This window comes from Lonchura striata, chromosome 28 (genome assembly GCF_050655825.1).
Source record: "Lonchura striata isolate lonStrDom1 chromosome 28, ASM5065582v1, whole genome shotgun sequence".
Classification (NCBI taxonomy): Eukaryota; Metazoa; Chordata; class Aves; order Passeriformes; family Estrildidae; genus Lonchura; species Lonchura striata.
Genome location: NC_140730.1, coordinates 1,167,734 through 1,191,035, shown reverse-complemented (window position 1 = coordinate 1,191,035; position 23,302 = coordinate 1,167,734). Strand labels below are relative to the sequence as shown.

General features: G+C 58.1%; 2 protein-coding genes across 5 annotated transcripts in view; both read right to left on the bottom strand.

Annotated features, from left to right (window-relative positions):
• Window positions 1-3,597: 3,597 nt before the first annotated feature.
• Window positions 3,598-13,129, bottom strand: TMEM161A (transmembrane protein 161A). Of its 4 annotated transcripts, XR_014950265.1 has the most exons (13): window positions 13,097-13,129; window positions 12,328-12,431; window positions 11,765-11,845; window positions 11,565-11,662; window positions 10,894-11,050; window positions 9,758-9,909; window positions 8,928-8,988; window positions 8,494-8,637; window positions 7,718-7,831; window positions 6,829-7,003; window positions 5,776-5,872; window positions 3,748-4,271; window positions 3,598-3,702 (listed from the first exon to the last, which is right to left on the bottom strand). XR_014950265.1 is itself a non-coding variant. In XM_085562309.1 (12 exons), the coding sequence occupies exons 1-12, from the start codon at window positions 13,097-13,099 to the stop codon at window positions 4,015-4,017; spliced, it is 1,449 nt and encodes a 482-aa protein (XP_085418435.1). In that variant the 5' UTR covers window positions 13,100-13,129; the 3' UTR covers window positions 3,598-4,014. The 4 variants fall into 4 exon arrangements, 3 of the variants coding, with proteins under 3 accessions (XP_085418435.1, XP_085418436.1, XP_085418437.1); XM_085562309.1 differs by having other exon boundaries at window positions 3,598-4,271; window positions 13,091-13,129; XM_085562310.1 differs by having other exon boundaries at window positions 3,598-4,271.
• A 334-nt stretch (window positions 13,130-13,463) lies between these two features.
• The window catches only part of LOC144247597 (uncharacterized), a 28,949-nt gene continuing 19,110 nt past the window's right edge, over window positions 13,464-23,302 (bottom strand). Inside the window, exons 4-5 of the mRNA XM_085562317.1 lie at window positions 16,474-16,583; window positions 13,464-15,122 (exon numbers count right to left, since the gene is read on the bottom strand). Of these exons, the coding sequence (XP_085418443.1) occupies window positions 16,573-16,583 (11 nt within the window). The 3' untranslated portion in view covers window positions 13,464-15,122; window positions 16,474-16,572. The remainder of the gene's footprint in view (window positions 15,123-16,473; window positions 16,584-23,302) is intronic.

Here is a 23,302-nt window from a genome sequence, read left to right as displayed (position 1 = left end):
TTTTGGGGGTTTGTGAGGAGATTTTTGGTGGTTGTGAGGAGATTTTTGGGGGTTTGTGAGGAGATTTTTTGGGGGGCGTTCTGAGAGGTTTCTTGAGAGTTTTTCTGAGGGCTGTGAGGGTTTTTTGGGCGTTATGAGGAGATTTTTGAGGGTTTGTGAGATTTTCAGGGGGTTGTGAGGAGTCTTTTGAAGGCTGTGATGGTTTTTTGGGTGTTACGAGGGGTTTTTGAGGATTTGTGAAGGGATTTTTGAGAGTTTTTTTGGGGGGGTTATGAAGGGTTTTTAAAGGGATTTTTGGGGGGCTTATGAGGAGTTTTTTAAGGGTTTGCAAAGATATTTTGGAGAGAGGTTTTGGGGGGAGTTATGAGGGGTTTTGGGGGGATTATGAGGGGGTTTTTGTAGAGCTTGTGAGGATTTTTGAGGGTTTTTGGGTGGGGATTTTTGGGTGTTTTTTAATTTTTTTTTTTTTTTGAGGGTTGTGGCTCAGGGCTGTGCTGGGAATTTGGGAGGGTCCCGGGCCGAGCTGTCGCTGTCGCTGTCCCCAGCCTGGTGGCAGCAGGTGGCACTGTCAGCTCGGAGCTGCTGCCGGCCTAAAAACCGCTCATAACTTCCAAAAAACCCTCAAAACCTCCCCAAAAAACGCCTCAAAACCCTCGGAAAAACCCCTTCAAAAACCACCTCATAGCCCCCCAAAAAAACCCTCAAAACCTCCCCAAAAAACGCCTCAAAACCCTCAAAAAACCCCTTCAAAACCCCTTAAAAAACCACCTCATAACCCCGCCAAAAAAACCCTCAAAAAACGCCTCAAAACCCTCAAAAAAACCCCTTCAAAACCCCTTAAAAAACGCTTCATAACCCCCCAAAAAAACTCTCAAAAAACTCCTCAAAACCCTCAAAAAACCCCCTTTAAAACCTCTTAAAAAACGCCTCATAAACCTCCAATGAAACCTCTCAAAACCCCTCAAAAAACGCCTCATAAGCCCCCCAAAAAAGTCTTCACCTCCCCTCACCAAAAAAATCCTTTAAAAACCCTTCATAATCCCCCAAAAAACCCTCAAGAAAACCCTCACAACCCCTCAAAAATCTCCTCAGGAACCGTGCCGGGGATCCCATTTGGGATGGAAACGGGGTGGGAAAGGATTCCCTGCCATGGATCCCATTTGGGGTAATATGGGATGGGAAAGGATTTCCTGCCAGGGATCCCAGTTGGGGTGGAAACTGGGAAAAGATTCCCTGCATCCTTCCCTGCCATGGATCCCATTTGGGGTGGAAAGGGGAAAAGATTCCCTGCATCCCTTCCTGCCAGGGATCCCATTTGGGGTGGAAAGTGGGAGAAGATTCCCTGCATCCCTTCCTGTCAGGGCTCTCATTTGGGGTGGAAAGGGGAAAAGATTCCCTGCATCCCTTCCTGCCAGGGATCCCATTTGGGGTGCAAATGGGATGGGAAAGGATTTCCTGCCAGGGATCCCAGTTGGGGTGGAAACTGGGAAAAGGATTCCTCACATCCCTCCCTGTCAGGGATCCCATTTGGGGTGGAAAGGGGAAAAGGATTCCCTGCATCCCCCCCTGCCAGGAATCCCATTTGGGGTGGAAAGTGGGAGAAGATTCCCTGCATCCCTTCCTGTCAGGGCTCTCATTTGGGGTGGAAAGGGGAAAAGGATTCCCTGCATCCCTTCCTGCCACGGATCCCATTTGGGGTGGAAACTGGGAGAAGATTCCCTGCATCCTTCCCTGTCAGGGCTCTCATTTGGGGTGCAAATGGGATGGAAAAGGATTCCCTGCATCCCTTCCTGTCAGGGCTCTCATTTGGGGTGGAAAGGGGAAAAGGATTCCCTGCATCCCTCCCTGCCACGGATCCCATTTGGGGTGGAAAGTGGGAGAAGATTCCCTGCATCCCTTCCTGTCAGGGCTCTCATTTGGGGTGGAAATGGGAAAAGATTCCCTGCATCCCTTCCTGCCAGGGATCCCATTTGGGGTAATATGGGATGGAAAAGGATTTCCTGCCAGGGATCCCATTTGGGGTGGAAAGTGGGAAAAGGATTCCTCACATCCCTCCCTGTCAGGGCTCCCATTTGGGGTGCAAATGGGATGGAAAAGGATTCCCTGCATCCCTCCCTGCCAGGACGATCCCCCGCCCCAGCATCTCCCGGATCCGAGCCGGATCCCCGGGAAGAGCAGAACGTCCCGGTGTCCCTGTCCCGGCTGGAGCCCCCGAATCCCGGCAGGCGGAGCGGGGCCGGAGCGGGTCGGGGCCGCCCCTCGCTGTCCGCGCCGCCGGCTGCTCGATCTGTCCCTGTCGCCGCCGGCAGGGTCACCCGTCTGGGCAGCTCCCGGGGGAGGCTCCGTCTGCGCGGCTGCCCCGCCGCAGCCCGGCCCCGGCATCGCTCCGCGGCTCGGGGCACCGGGACCGGGACAGCCCGTGCCCCGAACCCCCGGGAACGCTCCCAAATCCCACTGGGATGGGCTGGGATGGGCTTTGGGCTCCCCATTTCCTCCTAAACTGGGTTTTGGGCTACCCATTTCTCACTGGGATGGGATTTGGGCTCCCCATTTCTCACTAGGATGAGCTTTGGGTTCCCCATTTTGGCAGGGCTTTGGGCTCCCCATTTCCTGCTGGGATGGGGTTTGGGCTCCCCATTTCCCACTGGGATGGGATTTGGGCTCCTCATTTCTCACTGGGATGGGCTTTGGGCTCCCCATTTCTCACTGGGATGGGATTTGGGTTCCCCATTTCCTGCTGGGATGGGCTTTGGGCTCCCCATTTCCTCCTAAACTGGGCTTTGGGCTCCCCATTTCTCACTGGGATAGGCTTTGGGCTCCCCATTTCCTGCTGGGATGGGCTTTGGGCTCCCCATTTCTCACTGGGATGGGGTTTGGGCTCCCCATTTCCTCCTAAACTGGGCTTTGGGCTCCCCATTTCTCACTGGGATAGGCTTTGGGCTCCCCATTTCCCACTGGGATGGGATTTGGGTTCCCCATTTCCTGCTGGGATGGGCTTTGGGCTCCCCATTTCCTCCTAAACTGGGCTTTGGGCTCCCCATTTCTCACTGGGATAGGCTTTGGGCTCCCCATTTCCTGCTGGGATGGGCTTTGGGCTCCCCATTTCTCACTGAGATGGGCTTTGGGCTCCCCATTTCCTCCTAGCCCTGGCTGGACTTTGGATTCCCCGCCTGCAAAATGGGACTTTCCCCCTCTTTTCTTCTAATTCTTTTTCCTCAAACATCCACGGCGAGGATTCCCGGGCAGCAGCAGCAGCAGCAGCAGCAGGAGGAGGAGGAGGAGGAGGAGGAGGAGGAGGAGGAGGAGGAGGAGGAGGAGCTGGATTAGCCCAGTTAACCCCGGCCCAGCGCCGCTCCCGGCCCTCGGCAGAGGGAATTAAGACCATTACAAGGCAATCAAACAGGATCAGAGCCCCCGGCCCTTTCTGCCGCCAGCCCAGACCTGCTAATCCTGTTTCACGCGGCTGCAGCAGCACCCACCCGTGGGCCAGCCCGGTCACAGGGACCCCCGCCCTGTCCCCACGGCCCCGGTGACCCCAGGGACAGGGACAGGTCTGCTCCTGCCCCGGGACGGGGGTTTGGGGACACCCAGAGCAGCTTTGGGGTGAGGACAATACTGGTGTCACTTGTTTATTGTGAAACAGCAGCACGGGGGGTGACGGCGGGGTGCAGAGACCCTCCAAAAACCCCCTCCAAAAACCGCCTCAAAAATCCCCTCCAAAACCCCCTCAAAAATCCCCTCCAAAACCCCTCCGGCTCAGCTGGGAACACCCCGAAACCTCTGCTGGCCGCTCCCGGAGGTCCCCACCGTGTCCCCAGCTCGCCAGGAGCCGCTGCCCTCCAGGAAAAGGCAGCCCCGGAGTGTCCCCACGAGGGACAGGCAAGCGGTGACACAAAACCCGTCCTGGTGGCACCCCTGTCCCCGTGTGCGTCCTCAAAGTGGGACAAGCAGACAAGGCAGCAGCGAGGGACCGGCAGCATCCAGTCCCTCCCAGTCCCTCCCAGTCCCTCCCAGTCAGGACGCTGCCAGGTACTGGTGGAAGTAGAGGCCGAAGAGGCTGGTGACCACCTGGCAGGCGGCCACCCACCAGGTGAGGAAGGAGAAGAGTCCTCGGAAGAAGAGGGGGGTGAAGATGCAGCCCAGGACCCCCGAGATCTCCTGCACCACCACCTGCACGTCCCCGTCCGCGTCGCCCCCGGGGCGTGGTGGGGCCGCCGGCGCTGCCGGGGACACGGCGGGGGACTCGGGGTACAGCCCCCAGGAGTGGTGGCCTGCGGGACACGGGGGACAGCTCGGGGGGTCCGTGTGGGACAGCTCGGGGGTCTCTGTGGGGCAGGGGACAGGTCTGGGGGTCCCTGTGGGGCAGCTTGGGGGGTCCCTGTGGGACATGGGAGACAGCTCTGGGGGTGTCTGTGGGACACAGGGGACAGGTCTGGGGGTCCCTGTGGGACACAGGGGACAGGTCTGGGGGTGTCTGTGGGACAGGGGACAGGTCTGGGGGTCCCTGTGGGACACAGGGGACAGGTCTGGGGGTCCCTGTGGGGCAGGGGACAGGTCTGGGGGTGTCTGTGGGGCAGGGGACAGGTCTGGGGGTGTCTGTGGGGCAGGGGACAGGTCTGGGGGTCCATGTGGGGCAGGGGACAGGTCTGGGGGTCCATGTGGGACACAGGGGACAGGTCTGGGGGTGTCTGTGGGGCAGGGGACAGCTCGGGGGGTCCGTGTGGGACAGCTCGGGGGTCTCTGTGGGGCAGGGGACAGGTCTGGGGGTCCCTGTGGGACACAGGGGACAGGTCTGGGGGTCCCTGTGGGACAGGGGACAGGTCTGGGGGTCCATGTGGGACACAGGGGACAGGTCTGGGGGTGTCTGTGGGACACAGGGGACAGCTCTGGGGGTCCCTGTGGGACAGCTTGGGGGTCCCTGTGGGGCAGGGGACAGGTCTGGGGGTCCCTGTGGGACAGCTTGGGGGTCCCTGTGGGACATGGGGGACAGGTCTGGGGGTGTCTGTGGGACAGGGGACAGGTCTGGGGGTCCCTGTGGGACACAGGGGACAGGTCTGGGGGTCCCTGTGGGACAGGGGACAGGTCTGGGGGTCCCTGTGGGACACAGGGGACAGGTCTGGGGGTCCCTGTGGGACAGGGGACAGGTCTGGGGGTCCCTGTGGGACACAGGGGACAGGTCTGGGGGTGTCTGTGGGGCAGGGGACAGGTCTGGGGGTCCATGTGGGACACAGGGGACAGGTCTGGGGGTCTCTGTGGGGCAGGGGACAGGTCTGGGGGTCCATGTGGGACACAGGGGACAGGTCTGGGGGTGTCTGTGGGACAAGGGACAGGTCTGGGGGTCCCTGTGGGACAGCTTGGGGGTCTCTGTGGGGCAGGGGACAGGTCTGGGGGTCTCTGTGGGACACAGGGGACAGCTCTGGGGGTCCATGTGGGAAAGGGGCAGGTCTGGGGGTGTCTGTGGGACACAGGGGACAGGTCTGGGGGTGTCTGTGGGACAAGGGACAGCTCTGGGGGTCCCTGTGGGGCAGGGGACAGGTCTGGGGGTGTCTGTGGGGCAGGGGACAGGTCTGGGGGTCTCTGTGGGGCAGGGGACAGGTCTGGGGGTCCCTGTGGGACACAGCACCGAGTTTGTCCCCACTGCAAAGCAGAACAGAACCACGGGACAGAACCGTGGGACAGCCCGAGCGGGGGGCTGTGACCGCTGGGGACAGTTGGGGTAGCAGTGACCTCCTGAGCTCCCCCAGGCCACCCCAAAGCCCCCAGACCCCTCCTCACCCAGCGTCTTGAGCAGCAGGGCGCAGTGCAGCGTGAGGATCACGGGCCCCAGGTACTGCAGGCTCACCACGGACACGTAGCAGTAAATCCTGGCGATCTGCGGGAGCTGGGAATGCTCAGCGGGAATTTCGGAATTCTCAGTGGGAATGCCGGAGTTCTCAGTGGGAATGCCGGCAGCGACGCCCCAACCCCAATCCCGATCCTGGTCCTGCTCCCAACCCCAGTGCTAATCCTGACCCCAGTCCTGACCCCAATCCCAGTCCCAGTCCCGGTCCCGGTCCCAGTCCCGTTCCCATTCCCGGTCCCAGTCCCAATCCCCATGCCCATCCCGGTGCCGGTCCCTGTCCCAGTCCCGTTCCCATTCCCGTCCCGACCTGCTGCTGCAGGTCCCGGGCCCGGAGCCGGCCCTGTCCCGTTCCCGTTCCCATCCCATTCCCATCCCGTTCCCATCCCGTTCCCGTCCCGTTCCCGTCCCATTCCCGTCCCGTTCCTGTCCCGGACCCGCTGCTGCAGGTCCCGGGCCCGGAGCCAGCCCTGTCCCGTTCCCATCCCATTCCCATCCCGTTCCTGTCCCATTCCCATCCCGTTCCCATCCCGGACCCGCTGCTGCAGGTCCCGGGCCCGGAGCCGGCCCTGTCCCGTTCCCATTCCTGTTCCCATCCCATTCCCATCCCGTTCCCATCCCATTCCCATCCCGTTCCCATCCCGTTCCCATCCCGTTCCCATCCCGTTCCCGTCCCGTTCCCGTCCCGGACCCGCTGCTGCAGGTCCCGGGCCCGGAGCCGGCCCTGTCCCGTTCCCATCCCGTTCCCATCCCGTTCCCATCCCGTTCCCGTCCCGGACCCGCTGCTGCAGGTCCCGGGCCCGGAGCCGGCCCTGTCCCGTTCCCATCCCGTTCCCATCCCGTTCCCGTCTCGTTCCCATCCCGTTCCCATCCCGTTCCCGTCCCGGACCCGCTGCTGCAGGTCCCGGGCCCGGAGCTGGCCCTGTCCCGTTCCCATTCCCGTTCCCATCCCGTTCCCATCCCGTTCCCGTCCCGTTCCCGTCCCGGACCCGCTGCTGCAGGTCCCGGGCCCGGAGCCGGCCCGCCTCCCGGCGCAGGCGGCGCGCCCAGCGCTGCGCCAGCCCCAGGTACGCCTGCAGGTGGAGGCGCGTCCCCAGCAGCCGCAGCAGCGACAGCCACACCACGGCCCAGAGCCGCAGCGTGTCGAAGGCAGAGTCCGAGAGCCTGCGGGGACAGGGACGGGACAGGGGTGGGACAGGGACGGGACAGGGACGGGACAGGGATGGGGACAGGGAGGGGACAGGGATGGGACAGGGATGGGAACAGGGATGGGACAGGGATGGGACAGGGATGGGACAGGGATGGGGATGGGGACAGGGATGGGGACAGGGATGGGACAGGGATGGGACAGGGATGGGACAGGGGATGGGACAGGGATGGGAACAGGTATGGGACAGGGATGGGGACAGGGATGGGACAGGGATGGGACAGGGATGGGGACAGGGATGGGGACAGGGATGGGACAGGGATGGGACAGGGATGGGACAGGGGATGGGACAGGGGGACGGGGACAGGGATGGGGCTGGGGACACGGGATGGGGACGGGGATGGGGACAGGGGATGGGGACAGGGACATGGGGACAGGGACATGGGGACAGGGACAGGGATAGGGACAGGGATACGGGGATGGGGACACGGGATGGGGACAGGGGGCTGGGACAGGGGACATGGGGCTGGGGACAGGGACAGGGACACAGGGCTGGGGACAGAACCCCAATCCACAGGTGACACAGGACACGGGGCTGGGGACAGGCTGGGGACAGGACCCTGATTCACAGGGGACACTGAGTGTCACTCGGGGTGACTGTGGGGACGCTGCCACAGGGGTCACGGGTCACAGGGGTCACGGGGTCACAGGGTCCCCAGCTGTGCACTCACATCTGGCCCGGCTGCCGGCCCAGCGGGGCCTGGCGCAGGAGGTCCCGGCCCAGCGGCCGCACCCACAGCAGCACCACCAGCACGGGAGCCAGGAACCCCAGGTGCAGCAGGGCCCTGCGGGGGTGGCACCCACAGGGACCCACGGGGAATCCCATAGACCCACAGGGACCCCACAGACCCACAGGGACCCCAGGTGCAGCAGGGCCCTGTGGGGGTGGCACCCACAGGGACCCACGGGCACCCATGGGGACCCCACAGAGACCCCAGGTGCAGCAGGGCCCTGCGGGGGTGGCACCCACAGGGACCCACGGGCACCCACGGGGACCCCACAGAGACCCCACAGACCCACAGGGACCCATGGGGACCCCAAGGCCCCCTCCCCTCCCACCCCAAACCTCCCCCAGAGCCGGGGGGTTCCAGCACCGAGCACTCCCTCCCTCCCCAGGTGTCCCCCACTGTCCCCAGGTGTCCCCAGGTGTCACTGACTGTGTCAGGGGCCGGTCCCGGGCCATGCTGAGCGCGTCCAGGTGTGTCCAGGTGTCCCACCAGGTGTCCCCCCAGGTGTCCCCACTGTCCCCAGGTGTCCTCCCAGGTGTCCCCCACTGTCCCAGGTGTCACTGACTGTGTCAGGGGCCGGTCCCGGGCCATGCTGAGCGCGTCCAGGTGTGTCCAGGTGTGCCCAGGTGTCCCCCCAGGTGTCCCCCACTGTCCCAGGTGTGCCAGGTGTCCCCCCAGGTGTCCCCCCAGGTGTCCCCACTGTCCCAGGTGTCACTGACTGTGTCAGGGGCCGGTCCCGGGCCATGCTGAGCGCGTCCAGGTGTGTCTGTGCCAGGCGCAGCCCCGGGAAGGTCAGGCAGGTGCCCAGGAAGGAGCTCAGGGCCACCAGCCCCAGTTTGAAGGCCAGCGAGGCCAGCGGCAGCCTGGGGACACGGGGACAGGGCCGGGCTTGGCTGTCCCCAACCTCCCAAAAACGGCCCCAGAACGGGCCGGGAGCCCCAAACCTCCCAAAAACGGCCCCAGAACGGGCCGGGAGCCCCAAACCTCCCAAAAACGGCCCCAGAACGGGCTGGGAGCCCCAAACCTCCCAAAAACAGCCCCAGAATGGGCCGGGAGCCCCAAACCTCCCAAAAACGGCCCCAGAACGGGCCGGGAGCCCCAAACCTCCCAAAAACGGCCCCAGAACGGGCCGGGACCCCCCACACCCACTCACGTCCACTCCCAGCCCCGCGGCTTCAGGATGGGCTCCAGGCTCGCAGAGACTCCGGCCAGCCCTGCGGAGTGACCGTGAGTGACCGTGAGTGACCAGTGACCAGTGAGTGACCAGGGAGTGACCAGGGAGTGGGGAGTGACCCCTGGGAGTGGGGAGAGACCCCTGGGTGCAGGGAGTGACCCCTGGGAGTGGGGAGAGACCCCTGGGAGTGGGGAGAGACCCCTGGGTGCAGCAAGTGACCCCTGGGAGGGACCCCTGGGTGCAGGGAGTGACCCCTGGGAGGGACCCCTGGGAGTGGGGAGTGACCCCTGGGAGTGAGGAGTGACCCCTGGGTGCAGGGAGTGACCCCTGGGAGTGGGGAGAGACCCCTGGGAGTGGGGAGAGACCCCTGGGTGCAGCGAGTGACCCCTGGGAGGGACCCCTGGGAGTGGGGAGTGACCCCTGGGAGTGGGGAGAGACCCCTGGGTGCAGCAAGTGACCCCTGGGAGGGACCCCTGGGTGCAGGGAGTGACCCCTGGGAGGGACCCCTGGGTGCATGGAGTGACCCCTGGGAGTGAGGAGTGACCCCTGGGTGCAGGGAGTGACCCCTGGCAGTGACCCCTGGGAGTGGGGAGTGACCCCTGGGTGCAGAGAGTGACCCCTGGGAGGGACCCCTGGGTGCAGGGAGTGACCCCTGGGAGCGGGGAGTGACCCCTGGGAGTGACCCCTGGGTGCAGGGAGTGACCCCTGGGTGCAGGGAGTGACCCCTGGGAGTGAGGAGTGACCCCTGGGTGCAGGGAGTGACCCCTGGGTGCCCCCAGCACCCCGTCCCCCCCGTGCCCGTCACCCACCGGCCTCCAGGCCGAACTCCAGGTACTCCTCACGGACCAGCAGGGCCAGCATGGCGAGGAGGAGGAAGACGAGGGCGGCGCTGAGGCACACGGAGCGCTCGCCGCCCTCCTCGGAGCGGAAATAGTGCCGCAGCAGCGTCAGGAAAACCTTGCTGGGTGCGAGGCTGTCAAGGAAAGCGGGGACACCGGGGGACCCCGGCCCCGCCGAGACCCCCGCTGTCACCGTGAGCCCACCCCCACCCCGTCCTCTGTGGGACTGGTCAGAAAGGACCCCTGAAATTCAGATCTGACCCCTCTGTTCACCCCAAACATCACCATGAACCCATCACCTCCATCGTCACAAACAACCCCTGAAATTCAGATCTGACCCCTCTGCTCACCCCCAAACATCACCATGAACCCATCCTCTCCTCCTCTGTGGGACTGGTCAGAAACAACCCCTGAAATTCAGATCTGACCCCTCAGCTCACCCCCAAACATCACCTCCTCCTCCTCTGTGGGATTCATCACAAACGACCCCTGAAATTCAGATTTCACCCCTCTGCTCACCCCCAAACATCACCATGAACCCACCAGCCCCTCCTCTGTGGGACTGGTCAGAAACGACCCCTGAAATTCAGATCTGACCCCTCTGCTCACCCCAAAAAATCACCATGAACCCACCAGCCCCTCCTCTGTGGGACTGGTCAGAAACGACCCCTGAAATTCAGATCTGACCCCTCTGCTCACCCCCAAACATCACCTCCTCCTCCTCCTTTGCAGGATTCATCAAAAACAACCCCTGAAATTCAGATTTGACCCCTCTGCTCACCCCCAAACATCACCATGAACCCACCAGCCCCTCCTCTGTGGGATTCATCACAAACGACCCCTGAAATTCAGATCTGACCCCTCTGCTCACCCCCAAACATCACCATGAACCCACCAGCCCCTCCTCTGTGGGATTCATCACAAACAACCCCTGAAATTCAGATTTCACCCCTCTGCTCACCCCCAAACATCACCATGAACCCACCAGCCCCTCCTCTGTGAGATTCATCACAAACGACCCCTGAAATTCAGATTTGCGCCCCAGCTGGGAGGCGAAGCAAGGGCGGGGGGCTCCCCCTGCAGCCTGGCACCCACAGGCAGGGTACAGGCAGAAGAGGAGGGTGAGCAGGCACCAGAGCACGCCCAGGTGGGTCTCCCTGGCGGGGCTGGCCAGGCAGAAGTAGCCCTCGCTGAAGACGTAGACGGCGCCGGCGTAGACGGAGAAATCCACGAACCACTGGTAGTCCAGGAAATGGCGCAGCACTGCGGGGGGACACGTCACCGAGGGGGGACACCCCGGGGGGACACCCATGGGGACACCTCGGGGGGACATCCCAGGGGGACACCCGTGGGGACACCCTGGGGGGACACCAGTGGGGACATCCCGTGGGGACACCCCGTGGGGACACCCGTGGGGACACCATGCTGGGGACACCCGTGGGGACACCTCGGGGGGACATCCCGGGGGGACATCCGTGGGGACACCGTGCTGGGGACACCATGCGGGTTCCCCAGGGGTCACTCCCAGGGGTCACTCCTCACTCCCAGGGGTCACTCCCCACTCCCAGGGGTCACTCCCTGCACCCAGGGGTCACTCCTCACTCCCAGGGGTCACTCCCCACTCCCAGGGGTCACTCCCAGGGGTCACTCCCTGCTCCCAGGTGGGCACAGGGGGGCACAGGTTGGGCTCAGGGGGGCACAGGGCGAGCACAGGGCGGGCACAGGTTGGGCTCAGGGGGGCTCAGGGGGGCACAGGGGGGCTCAGGGCGGGCAGTACCCAGCGCGTCCACGGCCGTGATGGGGCTGGTGTCCAGCTGCAGGTCGATGTCGCAGGGCACCCACAGCCCTCGGTCCTCTGCCACCCCTCCGTGCCTCCTGCGGGACAGCCGGGGGTGCTGACGCTGCGTCACCCCCCCAGCACCCTGGGGTGACCCCGACCCCGACATTTCCCCCCCAGCACCCTGGGGTGACGCTGACCTGTCCCTCCTGCTCCTGGGGCGCTGCTTCCCGGCCAGGGCGCACAGCTCCTCGTCCGTGGGGTGCTTGTAACGGTACAGGCTGTGGGGACAGCGGGGTGGCGTCCCCAGGGTGCCCCCAGTGTGTCCCCAGGGTGTCCCCTGGGTGTCCCCAGGGTGTCCCCAGGATGCCCCCGGGGTGCCCAGGGTGTCCCCAGGGTGTCCCCAGCGTGTCCAGGGTCCCCAGGGTGTCTCCAGGGTGTCCCCAGGGTATCCCCAGGGTGTTCCCAGGGTGTCCCCGGGGTGCCCAGGGTGTCCCCAGGGTGTCCCCTGGGTGTCCCCAGCATGTCCAGGGTGTCCCCTGGGTGTGCCCAGGGTCCCCAGGGTGTCCCCAGGGTGTCCCCAGGGTGCCCAGGGTGTCCCCAGCATGTCCAGGGTGTCCCCAGGGTGTCCTCAGGGTGTCCCCAGGGTGTCCCCAGGGTGCCCAGGGTGTCCCCAGGGTGCCAGGGTGTCCCCAGGGTGTCCCCAGGGTGCCAGGGTGTCCCCAGGGTGTCCCCGGGGTCCCCGGGGTGCCCCGGGCCGTACCTGCCATTGCAGAGCAGCCAGCGGGCGAAGGAGCAGTGCGGTGCCAGCTTCTGCATCAGGCTGGCGGCCAGCAGGGTGACCACCACCTGCACCCCCATCACCGCCTGCACCGGCACCGGGGGCACCGCGGCACCGGGGGGACACTGGGGTCACCGGGGGCACCGGGGCTGGGGGCACGGGGCTGGGGCACCCCCGATGGGAAACTCCCGGGCAGGGACCCCCGGCAGGACCGAGCCCGGGGACCCCCGGTAGGACTGTCCCGCCGGTGGCACTGCAGCGACCCCGGCCCATGGCCAGCCCGGGACCCCCGGACAGCCTGGCCATGAATCCGCCACTCAGGACCCCCGGTCCCTCCCGGTCCTCCCGATCCCCCGGTCCCCCCGCTTCCCCGGTCCCTCCGGTCTCCCCGGTCCCCCCGGTCTCCCCGGTCGCTCCCGGTCACCCCGCTCCCCCGGTCTCCCCGGTCCCCCCGGTCCCCCCATTCCCCCGGTCCCCCCATTCCCCCGGTCTCCCCTGTCCCCCCATTCCCCCGGTCTCCCCGTTCCCCCGGTCTCCCCGTTCCCCCGTTCCCCCGCTCCCCCCGGTCTCCCCGCTCCCCCCGCTCCCCCGGTCCCTCCCGGTCTCCCCGTTCCCCCGTTCCCCCGCTCCCCCCGGTCTCCCCGGTCTCCCCGGTTCCCCCGGTCCCTCCCGGTCTCCCCGCTCCCCCCGCTCCCCCGGCTCCCCCGGTCTCCCCGTTCCCCCGTTCCCCCGGTCCCCCGCTCGCTCCCACCATGCCGGGTCAGCGCAAAGGCGCCCGCAGGAAACCACGCCCCCACGGGCACGCCCCTCTCATCGACCAATCCACGGCCGTGTTCCCTTTGATTGGCAGGCTATCTACCAATGACAGGGTGGCGGTGGGAGGGGGGCGGGCCGTGCGCGGCGCGCGGTTCCGCGGGCGCGGCCCGGCGGGAGCGGCGGGGCCGAGGGTTCGAATCCCGGCGGCGCCAGCCCGCAGCGCCGCGCGGGCATCGATCGCCGATATCGGGAATTGATCAATCGCACCCGCGGGCCCGCCCTCAGCCCCGCCCTGCGCTGACCCTGGGCGAACGCCTGGGACCCACGCAAGCCGGCCCACACAAACCAGACTCGACTTTAATTGAATTAATTTAATTTATTACCAACCAAAGCAGAGCGGCAGAATGAGGAATAAAACCAAATCCCAGTGCCAGGACCCCCATCCCAGTGCCAGGACCCCCATCCCAGTGCCAGGACCCAAATCCCAGTGCCAGGACCCCCATCCCAGTGCCAGGACCCAAATCCCAGTGCCAGGATCCCCATCCCAGTGCCAGGACCCAAATCCCAGTGCCAGGACCCAAATCCCAGTGCCAGGACCCAAATCCCAGTGCCAGGACCCAAATCCCAGTGCCAGGACCCCCATCCCAGTGCCAGGATCCCCATCCCAGTGCCAGGACCCAAATCCCAGTGCCAGGACCCAAATCCCAGTGCCAGGACCCAAATCCCAGTACCAGGACCCAAATCCCAGTGCCAGGAGCCCCATCCCAATGCCAGGATCCCCATCCCAGTGCCAGGACCCAAATCCCAGTGCCAGGACCCAAATCCCAGTGCCAGGATCCCCATCCCAGTGCCAGGACCCAAATCCCAGTGCCAGGACCCAAATCCCAGTGCCAGGACCCCCATCCCAGTGCCAGGACCCAAATCCCAGTGCCAGGACCCCCATCCCAGTGCCAGGACCCAAATCCCAGTGCCAGGACCCCCATCCCAGTGCCAGGACCCAAATCCCAGTGCCAGGACCCCCATCCCAGTGCCAGGACCCAAATCCCAGTGCCAGGACCCCCATCCCAGTGCCAGGACCCCCATTCCAGTGCCAGGACCCAAATCCCAGTGCCAGGACCCAAATCCCAGTGCCAGGACCCCTGCCCCGGTGGGACCCCACGGTAATCCCGGCCCGTCCTGGCCCATCCCGGTGCCCCCGGGGCTCGGCACTGCCCCGGTCCAGGCGCGCCGCCGCTCCCGGGGGTTGCCACGGATATCGATCATGGATATCGATCATGGGTATCGATCATGGGTATCGATCATGGATACCGATCATGGATACCGATCATGGGTATCGATCTCCCTGGCGACGGGATGCGCTTCCCACCAGATGTCGCCTCCTCCCGTGCCCGGAGCATCCCCCGAGGGCTCGGGGACCCTCCTTTGGGGGGTGACACCCCAAAACCCCTCCCCTGGGCAGCCCCCGCCGTGCCCCCCACTCCATCCCCTCCGCCCGTGGACCGCGCTGCCAAAATCCCCCAAATTCCCCCAAAATGACCCAATCCCGGCTGCCAGCGTCCAGGGACTCCGCCTGCTCCATCATCTCCGCCGCCTGCATGCCCTGAGCCCCCAAACCCCCCCAAAAAAACCCCCAAATCCCCCCAGTTTTGACATGACGGGAGGAGAGCGGAGCCCCGGGAGCCCCGGAGCCCCCCGGGCGCCGCTCCCGGCGAACGGCGAGCTTTGGGGGGGTGGAAGATGGATGAGCTGGATGCTCGGAGCACCCCCGGCCCCGCGGGACACAAAGGCGGCTTTGAGGGCCGATTTTCCACCGCCGCCCATTAGCATCAGCAAAGGCGCGGCCGCCGCGGGACTCCGCCGGTTCGCGGGCCCCGATCGTCCCCGCAACGTCCCCAAAATCCTCCCGGCGGCCACATCCCCGCTTCAGCCGGGCCGAGCCGCGCTCCACCGGCCCCGGGGGGATGGAACTTCGCACCTCCGTCCCTTTGGCCGGCCGCTCGTCGTTCCCCCCATCCCAGTCCCTAAAAGAGGGGAGAAAAAAAAAAAAAATCAAATGAAAATCGAAGTTTCCCGTGGCGCACAAAGGCGGCGGGCGGGCATTGTCCCGGGGCTGCATCGCATTACCCGGGGCCGCAGAAATCGCTCGTATTTCACGCTCCATCGAGCAGCTGCCTGTGTATATTTGGTGGGTTGCACTTTTAGCATGACAAAAGCAGAGGGCCTGTGAACTCCTTGCTCTTCAGACCTCTCCGACTCGTCCCCCCTCGCAGCCCCCCTCGGTTAGCATAACAAACTGCCACGCTTCCCCCCGGCCGCCTCGCCTTTCCCTCCTTTTATCGATTGTATCGATCGCGGGGTTTATTTTTTAAATATTTTTTCCCATCCCTGATTTAATGTGTAGCTCGATATTTGGAGGTGAGAGGGATTGGGGATTTCGGGGATGTCCCTGCTGAGGTTTGTCACGGCTCTTTGTCACCCAGAGAGGTCTGGTGGCATTTTGGAGCTGTCCCCTGCGGAGGGGACAGAGCTGGAGTCACCAAACTCTGCCCGGGTCCTGCTGGGGCTGGGGCTTTGCCTTGAAATTTGGTTAAAAGATGGAAAAAACGGGAATTGTGGGGCTGGGATGAGGCTCGGCGGGGACCTGTTGGGGCTGGAGCAACCTGGCCCTGTCCCCAATGTGTGCCACTTGTCCCCAACCTGTCCCAAACCCGTCCCCAGCCTGTCCCCAGCCTGTCCCACCTGTCCCAAACCTGTACCCAATGTGTGCCACTTGTCCCCAACCTGTCCCAAACCTGTCCCCAACCTGTCCCCAACCCATCCCCAGTGTGTGCCACCTGTCCCAAACCTGTCCCAAACCTGTCCCCAACCTGTCCCCAACCTGTCCCCAGTGTGTGCCACCTGTCCCCAACCTGTCCCAAACCTGTCCCCAACCTGTCCCCAGCCTGTCCCCAGTGTGTGCCACCTGTCCCAAACCTGTCCCCAATGTGTCCCCCCTGTCCCCAGCCTGTCCTACCTGTCCCAAACCTGTCCCCAACCTGTCCCCAACGTGTGCCACCCAAACAGGAAAGGGGACAGGTGACAGTGGCACTTTGGGACAGGTGACAGTGGCACTTCCCACCCGATCCCAGGAATTCCTGACCAGGCGCAATCCTCAGGCCGGGGTCTCTTGGGGACAAGGGGACAGCGGGGACAGGGATGGGATGGGATGGGATGGGATGGGATGGGATGGGATGGGATGGGATGGGATGGGACGGGATAATGGGATGGGATGGGATGGGATAATGGGATGGGATGGGATGGGATGGAATTTATGGGATGGATGGGATGGGATGGGATGGGATAATGGGATGGGATGGTCAGGGATGGACACACCCAATGTCACTTGCCGTCCCCAGGAATGTCCACACTCCACGAGCATTTCCAGAAATGCAAAATCCTGGTTTTCCTACCCTGGAATCCTTGGTTTATTGGTTAGCGTTGCCCTGAAACAGATCGAGATTTCCCCAGATTAATCCGATCCAAATTAAAACAAACAGATCCAAATTAAACAGAGCCAATTTAAACAGATGAATCTCTTCCCAAATTAAACAGATCCAGCTTTTCCCAAATTAAAACAAACAGATCCAAATTGAACAGATCCAAATGAAACAGATCCAGCTTTTCCCAAATTAAACAGATGAATCTCTTCCCAAATTAAACAGATCCAGCTTTTCCCAAATTAAACAGATCCAGCTTTTCCCGTTCCTATTTCCCAGGGCTCAGGGGAGCCACTGGAACCTCCCGGCTCCCCAAAAGAGCCCCGGGGGAAAATCAGGGACCCAGAGCCGGATTTGGGGGAATTTGGGGGAATTTGGGGGAATTTGGGGGAATTTGGGGGAATTTGGGGGGAATTTGGGGGAATTTGGGGGGAATTTGGGGGAATTTGCTGGAATTCGGGGGAATTCAGGGGGAATTTGGGGGAATTTGGGGGGATTTGGGGGGATTTGGGGAAAACTGGGGGGAATTTGGGGGAATTTGGGTTCCCGGGGGTCCCTGCCCCCTCCTCGCCAGGCTGGGAACAGTTTGAGTGTCCAGGCGGGAATTCATTTGCATAAATTTCCATAGGGATGAATTCCAGCTCTTCCCGGATTGGGGGAGACGGGAAACGAGGAGGAGGAGGAGGAGGAGGAGGAGGAGGCGGCTCCATCCCGCCCTTCATCCCTTCCTCCCCAGCTTTGGGAACGCCTGGAGCCCAACCCTGGAATTTTGGGTTTCCAAGAAGCCCAAAATTCCCCAAATTCCCGAACTTTCCAAGAATCGCAAAAAAAAAAAAAACAAAAAAAAAAAAAAAAAAAAAAAAAAACCAAACCAAACCAAAACAAAACAAAACAAAAAAAACCCAAACAAAAAAAAACCGCAAAAAAAAAATTTATCAATAATTAGAGAAATTTGGGATGCGCAGAGGGAATTTCCCTGATGGAGAACACGCGGGAGCTCAGCCACAAATCCCCGTTTTGGGTACAAAAAACGGGATTTTGGGCACATAAAAGGGATTTTGGGAAGGATTCTCCCATGGACACAAGGGGACACAGATGTCCCCAAATTCTGCTCATCCTCCCATCCCATTTCCCCCAAAACAGGAACATCCAGGGGTGAAAAAAACCCAAAAAAACCCAAAAACCAAAAAACCCCAAAAGCCACGATCCCAAAATTTGGAAATCCCAGGAATTGCCAAAGCCACGAGGTTTTCCAGCTCCTGGTGGAGCAGAAGAAAAATGAGAATTTCCCTTTATTAAAGAGCAGAAGAGCATTGAAATGACAGATTTGGGGTTTTTTGGGGTTTTTTGGGGTTTTTTTCCCCCATTCTGCTCAGGATTTGGGATTCAAATAAAGAAATCCAGGATGGGGAATGCTGGGAAAGAAGCAGAGAAACTGATTTTTTAATAATTTTTTTGTTAAATTTGGGTGGTTTGGAGGCTTTTTCGGGGTTGTGAGGATTTGTTTCCACTGCAGAAAAACAAAAACAAAAAATTAGAAATAAAAGGGAATTTCCTGTATTTTCCTGGTGGAGATGGGAAAACCCAGCCACAAAATAATTAAAAAACAACCCAACAAAAAAACCCAATTTGGGGTGAAAAATGGGATTTTTGAGGTGGATTCTGGAATGTCCCCGTGGGGGATCTGAACCTGCTCCTGCCATGGCTCCCACGTGGAATTTTATCCATTAAAAATGGAAAATTCAACCCAATTTTTGGGTTTAATAATTAAAAAAAAAATAAATAAGTAAATAAGTAAATAAATTTCAATGGATAAATAAAGTACACTAGAATAAATAAATAAAATATAATAATAATAATTAAACCACACTGGAATAAGTAAATAAAGTATAATAATAAATAAATAAAATACACTAGGATGATCGAAGAAAATATAATGAATAAATAAATGAATACAATTAAAATAAAGAAAAGAAATAGGAATGTAATTAAAATAAATAAATAACATGAATAAAATAAATAGATAAATATAATAAAATAGAATAAAATAAAAAATAAAATAAAATAGAAAGTAACATCAAGTAAAATAAAAAATTAAATTTAAAAATAAAATAAAAAAACAAAATAAAATATTAATTCCTGTCCCGTCCCTGTCCCATTCCCAATCCCATTCCCAACCCCATTCCCAGGCCATTCCCTGTCCCATTCTTGTTCCCATTCCCATTCCTGCCTCCATCCCAGTCCCAATCCCATTCCCATTCCCATTCCTGATCCCATCCCAGTCCCAATCCCATTCCTGCCTCCATCCCAGTCCCATCCCAGTCCCAATCCTGTTTCTGATCACATTCCTGATCCCATCCCAGTCCCAATCCTGTTCCTGATCCCATCCCATTCCCAATCCCGTTCCCAACCCCATTCCCAGGCCTTTCCCAACCCCATTCCCAAACCATTCCCTGTCCCATTCTTGTTCCCATTCCTGCCCCCATCCCAGTCCCATCCCAGTCCCAATTCCATTCCTGATCCCATTCTCATTCCCATCCCAATCCCAGTCCCATTCCTGCCTCCATCCCAGTCCCATCCCAGTCCCAATCCCGTTCCTGATCCCATCCCAATCCCAATCCCGTTCCTGATCCCATCCCAATCCCAATCCCGTTCCTGATCCCATCCCAGTCCCATTCCCGTTCCCAATCCCGTTCCTGATCCCATCCCAATCCCATTCCCATTCCTGATCCCATCCCAGTCCCATTCCCGTTCCCAATCCCATTCCTGATCCCATCCCACTCCCATTCCCGTTCCCGATCCCGTTCCTGATCCCATCCCAGTCCCAATCCCATTCCTGATCCCATCCCAGTCCCATTCCCGTTCCCAATCCCGTTCCTGATCCCATTCCCGTTCCCATTCTGGGGCTCCTCCAGGAAAACACTGCCAGGTGCCACGTCCCAGGTGTCACCTCCTGCCACCTCCCAGAGGCCAAAAAAATGGGATTTTGGGGAATTTTGGCGATTTTGGGATTTGGGGGATTTTGGGGATTTGGGGGATTTTGGGGATTTGGGGATTTGGGGGATTTGGGGGATTTGGGGGATTTTGGGGATTGGGGGATTTGGGGGATTTGGGGGATTTGGGGGATTTGGGGGATTTGGAGATTTGGGGGATTTGGGGGATTTTGGGGAATTTGGGGATTTGGGGATTTGGGGGATTTGGGGATTTGGGGATTTGGGGGATTTTGGGGATTTTGGGGATTTTGGGGATTTGGGGGATTTTGGGGATTTGGGGGATTTTGGGGATTTTGGGGATTTGGGGATTTGGGGGATTTTGGGGAATTGGGGGATTTGGGGGATTTGGGGATTTGGGGATTTGGGGGATTTGGGGATTTGGGGATTTGGGGGATTTTGGGGATTTTGGGGATTTGGGGGATTTTGGGGATTTGGGGGATTTGGGGGATTTTGGGGATTTTGGCCCCTTCTCGAGGTTCTGCGTGCCACCCACGCGGGGCGGGACACGGAACGTTCCGGAAACATCCCGGCCCAACCCGGGCGGGAAACGCGAGTTGAACCGCGAGGCGAAGGCGCCAGGACCAGCCAGGGAGAAAACCCAAAAAACCCCAAAAAACCCCAAAAAAACCCAAAAAAAACCCACCCCAAACCCCCCAAAACCCCCAAAAAAACCCAAAATCCCCAAAAAACCCCAAAACCCCCAAATCCCAAACCAGCCATCGTGCTCGTCCCCAGCTCGCCGAGCCGGGCTCGATGGCGGGAAGCGCCGCAATCACCCTGATTATGATTAGGGTGGCTAATTGCATGCCGGCAGCTGGGCCCCCTCATCTGAATATGCAAATGACGCTGATTTGCTCCTGGGGCCGGCCCGGGGGGAAGGAACAAAGAAACCCACAAAGGAGCCGGGGCCTCGGTTGGCCAAAATTGGGGGATTTGGCCTCAAAAGGGAATTTCCTGGGTTGAAATGGGGAGATTTCATCTTAAAGGGAATTTCCTGGGTTTGCCAGAATTGGGGGATTTGGCCTCAAAAGGGAATTTCCTGGGTTTGCCAAAATTGGGGGATTTGGCCTCAAAAGGGAATTTCCTGGGTTGAAATGGGGGGATTTGGTATTAAAAAGAATTTCCTGGGTTTGCCAAAATTTGGGGATTTTGTCTTAAAGGGAATTTCCTGGGTTGAAATGGGGGGATTTGGTTTTAAACAGAATTTCCTGGGTTTGCCAAAATTGGGGGATTTGGCCTCAAAAGGGAATTTCCTGGGTTTGCCAAAATTGGGGGATTTGGCCTCAAAAGGGAATTTCCTGGGTTGAAATGGGGGGATTTGGTATTAAACAGAATTTCCTGGGTTTGCCAAAATTCGGGGATTTTGTCTTAAAGGGAATTTCCTGGGTTTGCCAAAATGGGAGAAATTTGGCCTTAAAGTGAATTTCCTGGGTTTCTTAAAATGGGAGGATTTGGTCTTGAAGGGAATTTTCTTGGTTTGCTAAAATGGCGAAATTTGGCCTTAAACGCAAAAATCCCTGGTTTTCCAAAATGACATTTTGGCCTTAAAGAAAATTTCCTGGCTTTGGCAGAATGGGGAGATTCCGATGTAAAGCTGAATTTCTTTCTCATTTTTTACCAAAATAAGATTTCGGCCTGAGAGATGAATTTCTTTGTTTTCCCAAAATAGAGATTTCCCATTACAGCCAAATTTTCCCCAGTTTTTTTCCTTTCCCTATTTTTTTTTCCTCCCGTCTTTCCCCCAATCCCCAGCACTTCCTTTACGTTTATTTTATTTTATTTTAATTTTTTTTTAATCCACAGGAATTACTGGGAGGTGGCACCACAAGGAACGGAATCCTCGGGATCACCCCGGGAGCAGCTCGGGTCTCCCTCCATCCTTCCTTCCTTTCCCTTTTTCCTCTTTAATTCATTTTAAAATTTAATTAAAATACATTCTATTTTTTCCTCTTTTATTTTTTAATATTTTTTTTTTTTTTCCCTCCCAGCAATGGAATAAAATTGTGAACGGCAAAGGAGGAGGCCGGGCTGGATTAGAACCGAGAGGAGACAAAAGAATTAAAAAATAAAAACTCATCCTCCCTTGTTTTCCTTCGCCGCGTGGGGAAGGCGGGGGGAAAAAAAAAAGTCATCCCAAAACCACTCAAAACCCCAAAATTCATCCCAAAAACCCAGAATTCATCCCAAAAAATCCCAATTTCCCTCGATTTCCACCCAAACTGGAGCCAAAGGGAAACTCCCAAAGTGGCTCCCAGTCAGGAATCCAGGCCAGGGAAATGAAAAAATTCGATATAAAAATAAATATCTATATAAAATGCCCTAAAGATATATATATTTTTATATATTTGTTTGTTTGTTTGTTAGATATGTGTTTATTTGTTTATATATTTATACACATACATGTAATTTTAGATTTCTATATTTTGGGCTATTGTATATTTTTATATTTATATATTTTATCTATATTAATTTATATAATATGATTATACTGTAATATTATTAATATAGTATTAATATCCTATTAATATAGTATATTAATAGTATATCTATTTATCTATTGTATATATCTTTTTATATTTGTATATATATATATATATATACATATATATATATATATATTTTAATATTCATATATTTATATTATAATCCCAGCCTATTTCTTGTTCCAGGTGGCTTTTTAAGTTTCCCTGGAATTTAATCCCCTTTAAATATTCCCAACATTCCCTTAAAATATTCCCAATTTTAAACAAAGAAATCCCAGCAACTCTCCCGGGAAACCCCCGGGGGCTTTTCTGCTTTTCTGAATTTTTCCCAAATTTCCTTTTTTTTTCCTTTTTTTTGCTTTATGAGTGGATTGGGGGTAAAAAAGGGAAATTAAAATACAAATATAGATGGATATAAAATATCCCAGAGAGATTTATTTTCCTTTTATTTCTGTTTTTACAGGTTCTAAACCTCCGCTGGCTCCGGGGGATAAATCCCACCTTGGGCTGGGAAAATTTGGGAATGGGAAAAAATTGGGGGAGAAAAAAATGATTTTTTTTTTTCCCAAGTTTTTCCCATTCCCAAATTTTTTTTGGTTTTGTTTTTGTTTTTTGGGTGTTGGAATCCCCTTCAATCCTCAATTCCTTCCTTTCCCATCTCCCCAAAAACCCTGGGAGAAATCCCAAAAAAAGCTTCACCCACCCATCCAAGGCCGGGGAAAAAAAAAGGGAATTTTGGGAATTTGAGGATCAGAGAGGCTCCAAATTTGACTTTTTTTGGGTTTTTTTGGGAGGTTTTTTTGGGCCACAACCGTTGGCCAAGGATGGATCGAGCAGGAAAAGGGCTGGGATGGAGCTGGGAATTTATTTGGGATTTAGGGAAAACTCCTTGGGGCAGAGAAGCGAGAGGGAAGGGTGGAAAAATGGGGGGAAATTGGGGAAAATTGGGGAAAAAATAGAGAAAATTGGGGGAAAGGCTGAAAAATGGGGACAAAGGGAGAAAAGGGGGGGAATTGGGGAAAATTTGGGAAAGTTGGGGGGAAAGGGGAAAAAATTGGGGGAAATTGGGGAAAGGAGGAAAATTGGGGAAATTTGTGGGGAAAAGGGGGAAAACACTGGGGAAATTTGGGGGAAAATTGGGAAATTGAGGAAAATTGGTGGGAAAGGGGGATATTGGGGGAAAATTGTGGGAAATTGGGGGGAAATTTGGGGAAAACTGGAAGGAAATTGGGGAAGTTGGGGGGAAATT